Source organism: Narcine bancroftii, chromosome 8 (assembly GCF_036971445.1).
Source record: "Narcine bancroftii isolate sNarBan1 chromosome 8, sNarBan1.hap1, whole genome shotgun sequence".
In the NCBI taxonomy this organism is placed as follows: Eukaryota; Metazoa; Chordata; class Chondrichthyes; order Torpediniformes; family Narcinidae; genus Narcine; species Narcine bancroftii.
The window spans coordinates 91439377-91455901 of NC_091476.1; the positions used below are offsets into that span (position 1 = coordinate 91439377).

A 16525-nucleotide genomic window follows, 5' to 3' on the forward strand; every position below is an offset into this window, starting at 1 on the left:
TTCCTGGTCCTTTCTTCTTTCTCACCCTTGATAGTTCCTTGCTGAAAAGCAGATCCAGACCATTGAGGAGTGAAATTCAGAAGGACTTCTTCACATCAACTCTAATAAAAGCCCAAAGCCTGTCAATTCTTGGTCAATCGAAGTGTCCACAGCTGATATTGATAGACGACAGAGCACAAAGTGTTGCAGAAATGCGGTCAATAGTATTAAAATCCACATTAACTTTAATCTAACAGAATAGTTCGTGAGTCTCCTCTTGTAATATTTCTATATAATTTTGTAGATTTAATCTTCCTCCTTTCTCTCTGTGCTTTTAGAAGGCAGGTTAATGATCAATGTTTTTGAATTGCTAAATTGAAAAGTCTCCTCAGTAAGTTGTATCTTTTCAATAGGCATGAACCATTAATATGATCCCCATAATACTAATAATGAAATAGATTGTATTGTTTCATTGCAAAATGAAGATGATTTCAAAATCAGTTTTGCTAACAAGACCAACAGCAGAGTCAGGAAGAATAAATCAAGGAGCTAAGTAGTGAGTTTTTGTTAGTGACCTTGCCCAAAGGCTTATTTTAAGGATTACAATTGTTAGTTACAGCAGAAATCGCTCAAGGCTAGACTATTGATCCAGATACATGTCTGAATCCTAACATACCATCTGGGATAACTACATCCAGGTAACCTAATACATTTGAAATATTAATGAAAGTATTGGATTTCCATGAAGGTTAATTTGGTTCAATAATATCCTCAGGGAAGACATCTGGCATCCTCACTTGGCCAGTTTATTTGGGACTCTGGACCTACCAACCACATTCAGCCTTAATGAGCTAGTTAGCCAATCATTTCCAGGAGCCATTTGGAATGGTCAACAAGCTGGCCATGTCGTCAGCAAGCTCCACAACCTCGAGATGTTTTCTCTTCTCGAGACTGATGATTTTTATGGTCAACGGCCGGACAGGGATTTTGAATACATTGACAAACCAGGACGTAGGAGCAGGACCAAAGCAATGAGAAGCAGCAGCAGGTGCATCACAGCAGCCCATCACCATTATTATTGTACAGATCTGATGTCTAGTTGATTTTATGAAATGGGAGAAAATTTTGAAAAGTAAGGTTAGTAACAACCGTTGAGCACTCGGCCTTCATGAATTTGGGTCCAGGATTTATGAGGGTACTGATGGGGAGAGGGGTCACAAAGGGCCTCGGACCCTGACAGCTTCCCAGTTTCTTTGGGGGGTTCGGACCCAAGGGCCAAGGAGGGGCCACTTGGGTGTCGTGAGACCAGGTCCACCACTGGCAGTGCAGCTATTGGAAGTTATAGGGGCAGAGGCAGTGGTGTCGGAGGAGATGGCGGGATCCATAGACATGCGATGTGTATGGAGAGACTCTCTTTTGTTTTCTTTTTTGTTTACAGTGACGTCTGACTAATAGCATCTCTCTTTACAGGGCAAGTAAAGGACAAAGGGTTTTGTCAGCATGACAATAAATAGAACCCTGATTTTGACCTTGCAAGAACAATCTCTGTGCTTTAGTGTAGGTTTTAATGTTATTTCTGTATTAATTAGACTTCATTGATTATCCTGAGATATTTCCTTGACCACAAGTCAATTGCACTTTTAGAATGTTTACGGGAAGTGTTGGGAGAGAAGGAGAAGACTGATGTTGATCTCTTTGTCATTTTCTCCCCCACATTCTTTTACTCCCCCTCTCTCTCTAATTGTCCATTTCTCTTTGTTCTTTCTTCCCCTCAGTGGCTCTTTCTCCTTGCTCCTTTTCTCTCCCCATCCCACTCCTTTTCCTGCTTCTCCCTCCCTCCCTCTGTCTGTCTGACCATGGCCTCGTGTACTATTCCACCTAGGCCACCCGCAAATTGGAGGAACAACACCTTATTTTTTGTCTGGACACCCTCCCGCCAGATGGCATTAACATTGACTTTTCTGCTTTCTACTAAACCTGCTTGTCTTTACTTTTTCCCTCTGCCCTTTTCCTGTCTTTCCAGTTCTCCCTCCCTTCCCTCTCAACCATCCTTCCTCCCCCTCATTGCTGCTCTTCCCCACTCTCTCTCCCTCACACTCTCTCCCCCACACTCTCTCCCCCACACTCTCTCCCCCACTCTCTCTCCCCCACTCTCTCTCCTCCCCACTCTCTCCCCCGCACTCTCTCTCCCCCACTCTCCCCCACTCTCTCTCCCCCACTCTCTCTCCCACACTCTCTCTCTCCCCATATTCTCTCTCCCTCACACTCTCTCTCTCCACATTCTCTCCCCCCTTGCTCCTTTTGTACCTGTACTGAGTGCACAGTTCACTTACCTGTGAGGCTTGTGATTTGTTTGATTCCTGCCCTGGCTGTTTTACCCTTCCCCTACTTTTACTTTATATGGACCAAGATATTAGTAAATATGGTACAGCATGCCATTCCTTCTGATTGAATGGTTAACGCAGTTTTGCAAGCTACATATGTGATTTAGTTCTTATTGGCATTGCTGAATGTCCTTGTAAAGTAGCACAAGTCATACTCATTGCCAAACTGAGGCCACCTACAAATTGGAGATGCAATACTGTTTCACCAGTCTCCAACCCGACAGTATCAATATCGACTTCTCCAAGGTCTGTTAACCCCCCTCACTTGGTCTTTCCCTTTCCCCTATCCCACTGTCTCCCTTCTTCCAGGTACCCGCAGCCTTCCCTTCTTTCTATCAAAGAGCTCACTTCCCCCATCACTTCTCGGCTTCTTTCTCTACTACCCTCCTATCTGTATCCACCTATCATCTCTAACCTGTTAGCCTACGGTCCTTCCGCCTCCTTCCCCACACCCCCTCTGCCTTTTAATTTGGGCGTCTGCCTGATTGTCGACACTTGTGATGAAGGGCTCAGGCCCGAAATAGCGACTGCCATTTACTTCCCATGTGTGCTGAGTGACCTGCTGAGTTTCTCCAGCACTTTTGTGTACTGCTCTAGACCTCAGCATGTGCAGAATTTCTCATTTACCTAAAATAAGTCACACAGGTTCAAGTCACACTTGGAATTGGAGCTTTTTCTTTTATTCACTATCTATTCACTGAAGCAGCTGTAAAATCCATTTTTATTTGTTGTTTCTCTAGGTTCTCGATGTGAAGCAATCCCATGATGCAACATGCGTCCCCTGCATCATCGTTGACCATGATGGCAGCCCAGAGTGTGCCCCCTCCAACGTACCAAGAGAGCCAACAGGTGGGTTTCAAGTAAATGAAGACTGAGAGCTCAGTCTGTGGAGTTTCGCCCTGAGGATACTCTTATGGAATTCTGAGAACCATATCCCTGCAATTAATTTTAAAATTGGAGCTCATCCACATACTTTATTACAATGGTCACATGGATGTGGGAGAATAACGGAAAAGTTTACTGGTTACAAGCTGCATTAAGTTAACAGTTTGCAGTACAGGTAGTCTTAATAGTTCCAAGTATAGGTACACAATACTTTATCTGGAACCCTTGGGAGACAGTGTGTTCTGAATTTCGGATTTTTCCAGATTTCAGAAAGCGAGATTTAAGAACACCTGAATTATGCTGCCGTATCCACCCCAACCCCTTTCCAGTCGCACTGCTGTCTCTCCCCACCCCCCCCCCCAACCTTGCCTACCCAACTCGCGCTGCCAGTCTCTCCCCCTCGCCCGCCCAACTCGTGCTGCCGTCTCTCTCCCCACTTGCCGGTTTTTGGAGCTTTCTGGATTTTAGATGTCTGGATAAAGGATCGTGTACCTGTATGAGGATTTTCTTTTTGTTCACTCCTCAGTGGAATTTTAATTATTTAAAATATGCCCCGAGTGTAAAGCCCTGCAAAAGGTAGCCCAGGACATCATGGGTAAAACCCTCCCCACCGTCAAGAACGAAAGCAACAGCAACCGCCCAGGACCCTCACTACCCAGCAGACGCTCTGATCTCGCTGCAGCCATCAGGAAATAGGTGTAGGTGTTGCAAGACTCACACCAGCTGGTTCAGGAACAGCTGTTACCCCTCCACCATCAGACTCCTCAACTGCGAACTCAATTGGGGACTCATTTAAGGACTCTTACATTTGCACTTTATTGATTTATAAGAATCTCTCTCTGAATTGCAGTCATTTTTTTTTGTACTGCCAATAAATGGTAATTCTGCCTCACCTGCAGGATAAAGAATCTCAGGATTGTATGTAATATCATGTATGCAACTCTGACAATAAGGCTGAATCTAATGGGAAGATATTCCGTGCCTCTTTAGTGGTGCACAGCTCCTTTACTCTCTCTTTGCTCTTTTGTAATGTTACCGTGTGCAGGAAAAAAGTGTATTTAATACTGAAAACTTGAAGTAAATCCTCCAGCTGGTCAGGCAGGCAAATAGACCTACTCTCTATTTATCTCTTCCTCACAAAGGAGACCCACTGGATTCTGCCCATTCCACACTACAGCCAAGAGTTTTATTGAGTTAGAATCAAAAAATCAACATAGAAGTCCTGTAGCATTTCTTTATTTTCGTTTGATCTCCTGGGTGTTCTCTTTCAACTCTGATAAAAAAAATCTCAATATTTAAATGCAATGTAATCTTGAAGATTTCTCTCGTTTGAGAATTGGCCTGGGCATAGAATTCTATGAATTAGGACCGATTCTTTTATTAAATGTGGGTCAGTTAAGTCGGAGTATGTGGATAATGGTTATGGTGGTTTGGACAGATATGGTTGGGAGAGATGGAATTACTCCATTGACTTTGCATCCAGTGAGGCACAGGGAGTTGCAATAACTTCTGGAAAGAGAAGGAACAACTGAAAGTTTGGTTTGCAGGCTGGACTTTGAAGATTATAGCCACTGACAAATTGCAATAACCTAAAATGAAGTTGTGGGGATCCTGACCTGAAATGTTGCTTGACCCGCTGACAGCTCACTACTTGCGTGAAATAACATTGGTTTGACATTACCAGGGGTGCAGTGCTGCCGGACGGACATCACCAGAGCGCAGCTCTGGCACCTCACGAGGTCGCTCCGGAACCTCACGGGGCCACTCCGGAACCTCCTTGTCGCTGTTTTTAGTGAGCTCCGGCATCTAAAAATTTAGCTCTGCACCCCTGGACATTACCTTTAAAACAATGTATGTGGTGCATTAATAGTTCTTAAAACCGCTTAACTGTTAGATAATCTGTAACATATCTGTAAAAATTGTGAAATGATTTCCTTTACCTGCAATTTTTATACTTGAGGAAGAGCAATTATATCCTTTTTTTTCCACATGTGAGGTTTAAATTTATGAAACTTAATTACTATTATTAATGTCTTGGTCTTCAGGCATGTTCAATAACACTGGACAACAAATATTTTAAAAAGGCTTGCTTCCTGGTGGAAAAATAACTGAAGATTATCATAGACAACTTTAAGCTGAACACCAAGATAATTTCAGATTTGCTGTATCACATAAGTAGTTTGAGGTAAATGAACTTGTATTGAATTTAGCATATTTAATTGTGTTAGTTTGACTGACTCAAAAAAAAGTTTTGCTGCTGTTTTTCATTTGTTATCATTTTCTGATTCCTCTCATGTTGGTGACCAGCATTGATGGATTCTAATTCCCCTGACACCGCTTTTCCATGATCACAATGTCCGAGTGAAACTGACAGCTGCAAGATCAGCAGGGAAGAAGTCCGAGTGCAAATGCAGTAAATGAATTTTCAATTCCACGCTGCACTTCACGTTCTTGCCTGCTTGAAGCACGTTGTCAATCAGCTGGATGTGGTTTGGTGCTCAGTAGTTGCCAAGAAAATTCTCAACAACATCTTTAAATATCTTCCACGTTATTTTCTCTGGCCTCACGATCAGATCTTCGAATTGCCTGTCATTGATAACGTGTCTGATTTGTGGATCAACACAAATGCCTTCCTTAATCTTGGCATCAGCTACTCTTGGAAACATCTGTCTCAAATAGCGAAATCCATCACCTTCCTTGTTCATTGCTTTCACAAAGTTTATCATCAATCTGACTTTTATATGAAGAAGAGGCAGAAATATCTTTGTTGGGTCGACGTGGTTTATTTGCCACATTTTTCTGATCTGGAACTAAATGCTTATGGCGCAGCCAGTTCTGTTTAATGTAAAGTGACTCTTTAGCATGGCTCTCCTGTTCACAAGTAACACAACAGTACATGGTATATCCCAGCTGCTTTCCAGTACCTTTAGATCACCACAATTGTTCCATGTACTGTATGTGTTACAATAACAATTCCATGTTATCATATGTTTCTTTCATGTATACTGCGTAGCCAATGGGTACTGAAGGGTAGGCATTGCCATTCTGTAACAGGACAGCTTTTAGGCTTAACTTTGAATCTATTAAAAATGCCATTGTTGCAGGTTGTCAACCTGCATAAAGAAGTATGTCATAGGTTCTTGATGACTCCAAAAGACTGAATTTCTTCTGACCTACTGACGGCAAACGCCATCCTTGCAATCTTAAATCAAGTCGTTCTGGTTTTGACCAACCTGAGACCCTGACCAGGTCATTTAACTCTGGCTATGTTATCACATTAGGATAACCAGACATAAACGGTTCAAAATCTGGATCAGTGTGGTTTACCACACCTGATTCATGTATTGTGGCGTCTTCACTTGCATCATCTAGGCTCCGTGCATTTGGTGGCTTTGGAACTGGCAAACTGTCGTCACGTGTCACTGGTCTCATGGCAGAAAGTGGATTGGGGTATTCAATAGATTTCTTATTATTTAGCAGAGAAGCTAGACGCATCGGTCAGACAGAAGTAACAGTCCATCACGTGATCCTTCTGTTCTCACCATATCATTGGGACTGCAAATGGCAATGACTTCCAAGTACTTCTGAGCCAAGCTCTCAGGTTGACTGCACATGTTGCACCACAAATGTGAAGAGCCCAGGATTTGTCTTGGTCACCAATTTCCCTGCCCCTTCCTCCCTCCTCTCCTTCCCCCTCCTCCCCAAACCTTTTTATTCAGTTACCTACCTGTTTTACGTTCATACGTTGATGAAAGGCTCAGGCCCGAAACTTCCTCTGGGTGCTGCTTGATCTGCTGAGTTTTTTCCAGCACATTTGTGGATTGCAACTGAGTGTCTGTATTCCTCTCAACTCTCCTACACCATGTTACAAGAGTGTGAAAGTACCTGTGTAATCAACCACATACCCACTGAGCCCTTTATCTTGTGGTCTTCTTGTGTTTGTGGCTAACTTTGGAGTGTGTGCACAACAGGGGCGTATTTATGCAAAATAGCACCTGTGGCAGGTGGCCAATGCGTCCAAATAAACGACGACAAGGAGGTCTCGTGAAAACTGGCGTTGGTAGACGCCATGTTCTATTGGCGTTGTGCAAGTTGAGAGTGAACGCTAGAACGAGAAAGAATGACGAGTGTACCGAGCGTAGAAGAAATAGGCTCATGTTCCTTGTATGTCTGGGACAGCAGGGGTTGGGAGGGAGGCCCTTCAAGTGGCACCCCACCTCCACCCTCTTCAAGTAGCACTCTGGGCACGTGGCATTCCTGCTATACCCTAGAAACGCCCCTGGTGCCCAATCCAAAGAGATTAGCTTGAGGAGTTTGAGATGAAAGCTCTTTAGAAAAACAACTTATTCCTTTGTAGTGACAAAATCTGATTGTGTGGTGCCATTTGTCGCTCATTCATATACAAAAGTACAATGGACAGATGCACCAAAGCTCTTACTTGCTCCAGCCACACAGGTACCAAGATACACAACTACAATATTCAAAGTTAAATTACAACAGAAAAGGAGATAATAAATATAAAACCCAATTGACCTACAACCCTTTGCACATTAGGAATTGTGGGAGGAAACCGGAGACCCCAGGGAAAACCCATGCAGATGCAGGGCAAATGTACAAACTCCTTACAGATAGTGTAGGATTCAAACCCTGGTCCTGATTGCTGGTGCTGCAATAGCATTGTGCTAACTGCTACGCCATTTGTACCACCTTAGATAGATAGATAAATATTCCATTTCAGATAATGCAAGATAAAAGTGACATTTCATTGGTGCCCTCAGATGTTTTGTTGGCCCCAGAGCAGTTTGTTGTTGGAGTTAGTGTGGAAAGGGGAGGTTTAAGTGTTGCTGTTGGAATGAAACTGTACTTGAACCTGGAGGATCTGGATTTCTGTGCCACTTTCCCAAAGGTAGCATTGAGAAGATGTACTGACCTGGATGGTGGGTTTTGACCAGGGAGGTGGGGATTCTTTATGATGTTGGCAGCTTTCATCTCACATAGATGTCTTCAATGGATGTGAGGTCAATGCGCATGATGAACCTGGCTAAGTTTTCCACCTTCAGCATTCATGGACACCCGTTTCCAAACCAGTCCATGAGTAAACTTTCCACAGTAGGCATGTCAGTGATTGAAGGAGAATTTGATAACGTCAAATTTCCTCAGACTTAGAATGTGGAGCCTTGAAGCACCTTCTTCACGGCTGTCTCGATGTGCTGGCTTGAAGTGTATGGATTCCCAGGAACTTGAAGGTTCGAACCGTCTCTGTATGGGTTAAAAAGTATTTTATGCAAGCAAATTCTGTTTTGTAGCTTTCAAGCAATTGTTTACATTTTCTTTTGAGGTCTCCTAGCAATGTCTTTGAGCCAAGGTCTTATGGCTTGTTCGAGATTACACATGTTAAAAGTTTTAGTTTCCTTTGTTCTGATGAAATGATAAGGAATTAGAATGTCTGACAATTCTTATTGACCATATAATGAAGTTTTAGCACAGTCTAATAACACTTAAGAGCTTGTAATAATGTACATCAACTGATAATAAAGTTAAAAATGTTTAATAAACTCTGGAAAACTCAACTTCAATACAAATTTGTTTGAACAAGTCATAGACAGCAACAATATTCTGATATCCTTCAAGCGATTATAAAGGAAAATGGTCGCTATAATTTTTAGTCAATAAAAAAACTGAACTTAAGTTAATAGAAAAGTTGGAAATTGGATTTGGAATTTGGACTGGATCAATTTGGGCTCTGTTTAGAGATGTTCAAACTCAAGGAGGCAAGATCATCAACAGCATCACCAAGGCCATTGAAGAAGCGGAAACCCTTACTAAAGGATACCTTCTGTGTGTTTATTCAAAGTTGGAACACAGTTTGGAGAAACTGCCACTTGTCCTTTGAAGACTGTTTTGGCTTTGGAGTTATCTTTGATGCTTGAGTGCAAAGGTCGGCTAGATGGAGAAGGATAATATGGCAGCCGCCGCTAAGCTGCTGCCCCTGAGGAACTACGTGCTGAGAAGATGAAGGTCACGGAACTGAGAGAAGAATTGCAATGGTGGCACCAAGATACAAGTGGAGCTGATGGTTTGTTGCAGCCTTCGTCTGCCTTAACAGCCATTGAGGTCAAAGTAACTTTGTCTGCCTTTGAGGACATGGTTGGAGTGTTATTTGTTAGAGGCCTCACCCTCGACATTACCGCCATGGGTGACCCTACTGGGAACTTAGCTCCAGGCATCATCGCCCTTGGGATCTCAGGACCACACAAGCTTCTCCACCACGACAAGATGACAATCCACTGAGAAGAAGTGTGCTGAGGACAATATGGAACAATTTAGCTCTCAAGCTATAAGCACCATCAGGAATAACTTCCATGTGGATGACTAACTCACTTCTGCAGCTAAAGATGAAGAAGCAATAGGTCTTTATCATGAGTTAAATGTGATCTGTTTCTACTTAACAAATGGATAATAAGTCACCAGGTATTGGCTGCCATACCTGAAAAAGAGAGGGCAAAGAAATGAAGAATTTGGACTTAGTCCATGACAACCTTCCTGTGGAGAGGGTGTTAGGTGTATAATGGGGTGTTCAGTGAGATGTTTTTAAGTTCAAAATCATTTTGAAGGACCAATCTCTCACAAGAAGAGGGATTCTATCAACAGTCAGTTCGATATATGATCTGCTAGGAATATTGGCACCAGTTGTCTAGCAAGTTTTGTGTAGGAAAAAGTTTGGTTGGGATGATGGGATACCAGAATCCATTGTACAGGAATCGACGTGTTGGATACAGGTTCTTCGTCAGCTGGAAGACTTCAAGACTGACCAATGCTTCAAACCCACAAATTTTGGAATTTAAACATCTGCTCAATTGCATCATTTTGCTGATGCAGGTAAAGATGGTTATGGAGCTATTAGTTACCTATTACTGCATGACAACAAGGATCAGGTACATTGTGGATTTGCAATGGGAAAGGCCAGAGTGGCTCCATTGAATGGAGTTGACGGCTGCTACCATGGTGAGCAAAATGGACACAATGTTGAAAAGAGAGAGAGTTGAAGACTCCATATTTTGGACTGATAGCACCTCTGTGCTCAAATACATCAAGAATAAAACCACAAGGTTTTGAACTTTCGTAGCTAACAGAATCACTGAAATTGATAAAGTCTCATATCCAATACAGTAGAGATATACAGTTAAGAATCCTGCTGATCTGGCTTCTGAAGTTTGAAAGTCAAGTCTTTTCTGAAGAATGAAATGTAGGTGTCAGGGCCTCGATTTCTTCAACAGCCTCAAAAGAAGTGGCCTCAAAATCCTGATAAACTAAAAGAACTTTTACTAGAGGATCCTGAAATCTGGAGTAAAAGGGCAAATGCTGGTCAAATAATGTCTGAACGAATGGATACAGTTACCTGTTTAATCTATTACTTCTCAACCTGGAATCATTTGAAAAAGGCAACAACATGGATGCTCAGATTTAAATGATTATATCTGAATTGTAGCAGAGAGAACAAATAAATAAGTGCTGTTTCTGCTCAATTCCAATCGGATAACATCCATCAAAAAGATCTCTTTTCTTTGGCTTGGCTTCGCGGACGAAGATTTATGGAGAGGTAATGTCCACGTCAGCTGCAGGCTTCTTTGTGGCTGACAAGTCCGATGCGGGACAGGCAGACACAGTTGCAGCGGTTGCAAGGGAAAATTGGTTGGTTGGGGTTGGGTGTTGGGTTTTTCCTCCTTTGTCTTTTGTCAGAGAGGTGGGCTCTGCGGTCTTCTTCAAAGGAGGTTGCTGCCCGCCGAACTGTGAGGCACCAAGATGCACTGTTTGAGGCGATATCAGCCCACTGGCGGTGGTCAATGTGGCAGGCACCAAGAGATTTCTTTAGGCAGTCCTTGTACCTCTTCTTTGGTGCACCTCTGTCACGGTGGGCAGTGGAGAGCTCGCCATATAACACGATCTTGAGAAGGCGATGGTCCTCCATTCTGGAGACGTGACCTACCCAGCGCAGTTGGATCTTCAGCAGTGTGGATTCGATGCTGTCGGCCTCTGCCATCTCAAATACTTTGATGTTAGGGATGAAGTCGTTCCAATGAATGTTGAGGATGGAGCGGAGACAACGCTGGTGGAAGCGTTCTAGGAGCCGTAGGTGATGCCGGTAGAGGACCCTTGATTCGGAGCCGAACAGGAGTGTGAGTATGACAACGGCTCTGTATACGCTTATCTTTGTGAGGTTTTTCAGTTGGTTGTTTTTCCAGACTCTTTTGGCGCTATTTGCCTTGGCGAGTCTGTTGTCTATCTCGTTGTCGATCCTTGCATCCAATGAAATGGTGCAGCCGAGATAGGTAAACTGGTTGACCGTTTTGAGTTTTGTGTGCCCGATGGAGATGTAGGGGGGCTGGTAGTCATGGTGTGGAGCTGGCTGATGGAGGACCTCAGTTTTCTTCAGGCTGACTTCCAGGCCAAACATTTTGCCAATTTCCACAAAACAGGAAGTCAAGCACTGAAGAGCTGGCTCTGAATGGGCCACTAAAGCGGCATCGTCTGCAAAGAGTAGTTCACGGACAAGTTGCTCTTGTGTCTTGGTGTGAGCTTGCAGGCACCTCAGATTGAAGAGACTGCCATCCGTAGGGTACCAGATGTAAACACAAAAAGAATCAGGCGATCATGAGACTCAAGAAAAAGGTCTCACAATTGAAGAATTGATTAATGAGATAATCTGCTTTTGCCAAAGAAAGAGATTTGCAGATGAAATTTCAAGACTGAGAAAGGAAATGAATATTCTTAAGACTGATCCTTTGTTGCCTCGAGGGCAATTTCAGACGGAAGACATATATTCCTGCCGCAGGTGGAAGCAAGTGTAATTTATATCAGATTTGTTCTGAAAAAGATGGGTGAAAGAATATTTTCCACTGGTGCAGGAGTGACAGAAATGGTTAAAAATTAGGCGCAATTTCAGGGCTGGGGATGTTGTGATCATCATGGACCATTCAGCACCTTGAAATTCCTGGTTGATGGGGAAGATTGTTGATACCTTCCAGGATAAAAGAGGACTTGTACATCAAGTTCGGATCAAGACTAAAAGTGGCTTTCTGAACAGAACAATTACCAAGATCTGTCTTTTACAAGAGGCAGAAAGCTTTGATAATTGTCTTTCACTTTCTTTTGAAACTTAGCCGATATGTATACTACTGTGTACTATGTTTGATTCTTTTTCTTTGTAATGGCAATTATTATTTTTAAGACATAATAATTAGGGACTGGTATTGTAAGGGTTAAAATGTATTTTATGCAAGCAAATTCTGTTTTGTGGCTTTCAAGTGATTGTTTACATTTTCTTTTGAATGTCTCTGAGCAATGTCTTCGAGCCAAGGTCTTATAGCTAGCAAGAGATTACACATGATGGTTTTAGTTTCCTTTGTTCTACGAAATGGTAATGAATTAAAATGTCCAACAATTTTTATTGACCATCTAATAAAGCTTTAGCACTGCCTAAGAACATTTAATGGCTTGTAACAATGTATAGCAACTGATAGTAATGTTAACAATGTTTAATAAACTCTGGAAAACTCAACTGAACTTTAGTCAGGATTTGTTTGAACAAGTCATAGACGACAATAACATTCTGCTATCCTTCAAGCAATTATAAAGGAAAATAATTGCTACAGTCTCCACTTCTGTCCCATCAATGAAGACAGATGCTTGGTCCCTTTGCCTCTCCCTCCTTAACTCCACAGTACGCTCTTGTTGATGTTGAGAGCAAGATTGTTATTCTGGCACCACACAACCAGGTTCTCAAGCTCCATCCTACAGTTTGGCTCATCATGATCTATTATTGACAATGGTGGTGCCATCAGCGAATTTATAAATGGTATTAGATCCCAAATTGTCTTTGGAATCGGAAGAATAGAGGGACTAGAATAGGGGACTAAATACACAGCCTTGAGGTGCCCCTACATTGCTGCTCAGTGAGAAGGGGGGTGATGTTGCCAATCTACTCTGATTGGGTCTGCTGTCGAGGTAATCAAGGATCCAGTTGCAAAGTCACAAACAGTGTCCATGAACTCTGAACTTGATTATTAGCTTTGCCAGTAAGGTGGTGTCAAACGCCAAGCTGCAGTCAAGGAACAGCAGCCTAATGTAAGTGATCTTCTGGTCCAGGTAATCTAATGCAGAGTGAGGGCCAGTGAGATGGGATCCATTGTTGACCTGCTGTGATATACCTGTAGGTGAATTGAAGTGGGTTCAGGTTCTTCCAGCAATTTTATTTAATTTTTTTCCATACATGTAATCATAGCCAGATGTAAAATACAGTAGTCAAATTTTATTATCAAATCCATTATAATGATGGTATGAAACCCCAACCCCTCCCACCCCTTAAACAAAACCTCAAGAAAAAAATGAATAAAAATCAGAAAAAGCATAAAAATAGAAACCTGGTTGCCAAAGGGCACCCCTCACCACACGGCTCTCATCATTTGTATCTTTTAATACTTCCAAGGAGGTTAATGAGTTTTCAAAGTTTAGGGCAAACATCTATAAATTAATCTCCTCAGTTTGTAAATACAGACACCAAATTTTCAAAAATACATCATATTTATTTCTCAGATTATAAGTAATCTTCTCAAGAGGAACACAGGTGTGCATCTCTATGTTCTATCCCTCCATACCTGGGTAGGTGTCTGATTTCCATGATACTGCTATACATTTTCTTGACACTGTCAAGACAGTCTTTACAAATTCTCTTTGATATATAGATGATTTCAGTTTTGTCCTTATCCCTTCCATATAACCTAATAAAAATAACATTAGATTTTGTGGGATTTAATTCTTATAACTTGTTCTAAAAAAGGTTGCCAAATTTATCCAAAAGGGTCTCACTTTAGGCCAGGACCAAGTACAATGTAAAAAAAAAGTACCCATCTTCTGGCAACATCTAAAACGCTGGTCTGATAAATCTGATTACAATCTATTTAACTTCTGTGGCATTAGATATAATTGACATAAAAAATTATTTTGAACTAATCTGTATCTAACATTTATAGTGTTTGTCGTACTGTCTCGACATAACTCTGACCAATTTTGTTCATCTATGTGAATATTTAAATCTATCTCCCATCGTGTCTGGACCTGTATATCACATGTTTAGGTGGTCCCTTCTGCAATAAAGTGTACATAGCTGAAATAATTTTCTTTATATGTCTATTTCCAAATCACCACATTTTGGTAAGAACATGGTTGGACCTAATTTATCTCTTAAATAAGCTTGTAATTGATAATAACAAAAAAGTGTATTATTTTGAATCCCATATTTATTTTTTAATTGTTCAAATGACAATAAGCTCCTTCGTTTGTAACAATCTTCTATATATCTAATTCCTTTCCGAGACCAAATGTTTAAAAATTGATTATCCATTGAGAATGGAGTAAGATGATTCTGTATTAAAGGCATTTTAGGCAAAATAACCCTTCTCCTTCCAGTTTCATCATTTACCTTATTCCAAATATTAATCAAGTGTTTCAACAAAGGTGCTTTCCTCTCCCCAGATATTAATTTTGATTCCCATTTATATATGAAGTCTTCCAATAATCTCTCTCTTATTTTATCAGTTTCTATTTTAATCCATGCTGGCTTTTCTCCCTCATCAAAAAAAAGGCCAAAAATCTAAATTGAGCTGCCTTATAGTAGTAATTTTTAAATTTGATAGCTGTAAACCTCCTAATTCAACTTCCACATCACTTTGTCTAAAGAAACTCTCAACATCTTATGCATCGAAAGAAAATTTCTTGTATATTTATTTAATTTTTGAAAACATTTTGTAGCATCATTATCAGTAATATTTGAAATAAATATTGCATGCTAGGAAAATATACATTTTTAGCACAATTCACCCGACCCAATAGTGTTATTGGCAGAATCTTCCACTTATTCAAATCTTCTCCAATTTTCATGTTAAGGTACTTAATTCAATTTATATACATTATTTAAATTATTTAATTTATTATCTACCTTTACCCCTAAATATTTTATTCCATTTGTCAGCCATTTAAATTTGGTATCCTGTTGACACTGAGTTCAATTCCCTATTATAAGAGGCATAATTTCACTTTTATCTCAATTTACTTTATAACCCAAAACTTTCTCATATTCCTCCAGTTTTAAGTATAATTTATGTAATATTGGTACTGTCAAGTAGATCAACACATCAAGGAAATTAATTTTATATTCCTCTTGATTACCTTTAAATCCTTTAATATCAGGATCAGATTGAATCAATTCTGCAAGTGGTTCAGTCACTAAATAGAGCAGGTGATAATGGACATCATTGTCTACTAGATCTAATTAATGGAAACGGTGGTGAAACCTGTAATGACTCTAGCCTTAGATTCATTATAGAAAGCTCTAACCCAATTTGCAAATACCTGCACATTCCAAATCTTTCAAACACCTTAAACAAAAGCCCCATTCTAATCTATCAAATCCTTTTTATGCATCCAAAGCCACTACCACTCATAGGTCTCCCCTCTTTTGTCCTATATGTATTATACTAAATAATCTAGTTACATTATCTACAGATTTTCTTTTTTCACAAATCCTGTCTGATCCATATTTATCAATTTTGGTAAAAATGGTGTCAATCTATTTCAGTGGTTCTCAACCTTTTTCTTTCCATTCACATCCCACTTTAAGTAATTCCTATGGCATCGGTGCTCTGTGATTAGTAAGGGATTGTTAAGGGGGATGTGAGTGGGAAGGGAAGGTTGAGAATCGCAGCTCTAGACCCAATTGTTACTGAAATATTTTTCTTGAGAAAAATTGTAATTGGTCCACTTCCTTTGGAGTTCTGAAACCATGCACATAACAAGTCAATTAGGGATGATTAAAACAGTGGTTTTCAATTTTTTTTCTTTCTAGCCACATCCCACCTGAAGCAATCCCTCACTAATCACAGAGCACTGATGGCATAGGGATTACTTAAAGTGCTATGTGAGTGGAAAGGAAAAGGTTGATAACACTGATCTATTAGCTAAAATTTTTGCAAGGTCTATATGATGATGGCTTCCAAGGGTCTCTGTCTTTTTTTGGTATTAACTTTATATCGCAGTAGAAAAAGATTTTGTGGGAATGTGTATTACTGCCATCTCACCTAATACTTTCAAAAAAGGAGAAATCAACAGATCTTTAAATTCTTTATAAAATTCACACTTAAGACTGTCTTCTCCCGGAGATTTATCACTTTGTAATGAGCTTAATGCTTCCTTCACCTCCATTGGGGTGATAGGGGCATCCA

The 16525-nt window shown here is 40.8% G+C and overlaps 1 protein-coding gene across 6 annotated transcripts in view; it reads left to right on the forward strand.

The window, feature by feature from the left end:
• Positions 1 to 16525, forward strand: part of pknox2 (pbx/knotted 1 homeobox 2) — a 542571-nt gene that overhangs the window by 315129 nt on the left and 210917 nt on the right. For 4 of the 6 annotated variants that reach the window (XM_069894493.1, XM_069894489.1, XM_069894488.1 and 1 more), the window contains one exon: positions 3104 to 3212. In XM_069894493.1, the coding sequence (XP_069750594.1) occupies positions 3126 to 3212 (87 nt within the window). In that variant the 5' untranslated portion in view covers positions 3104 to 3125. Of the gene's footprint in view, positions 1 to 1517; positions 1537 to 3103; positions 3213 to 5293; positions 5434 to 16525 lie in introns of those variants that run through there. The other 2 variants (XM_069894490.1, XM_069894492.1) reach the window with 2 other exon arrangements.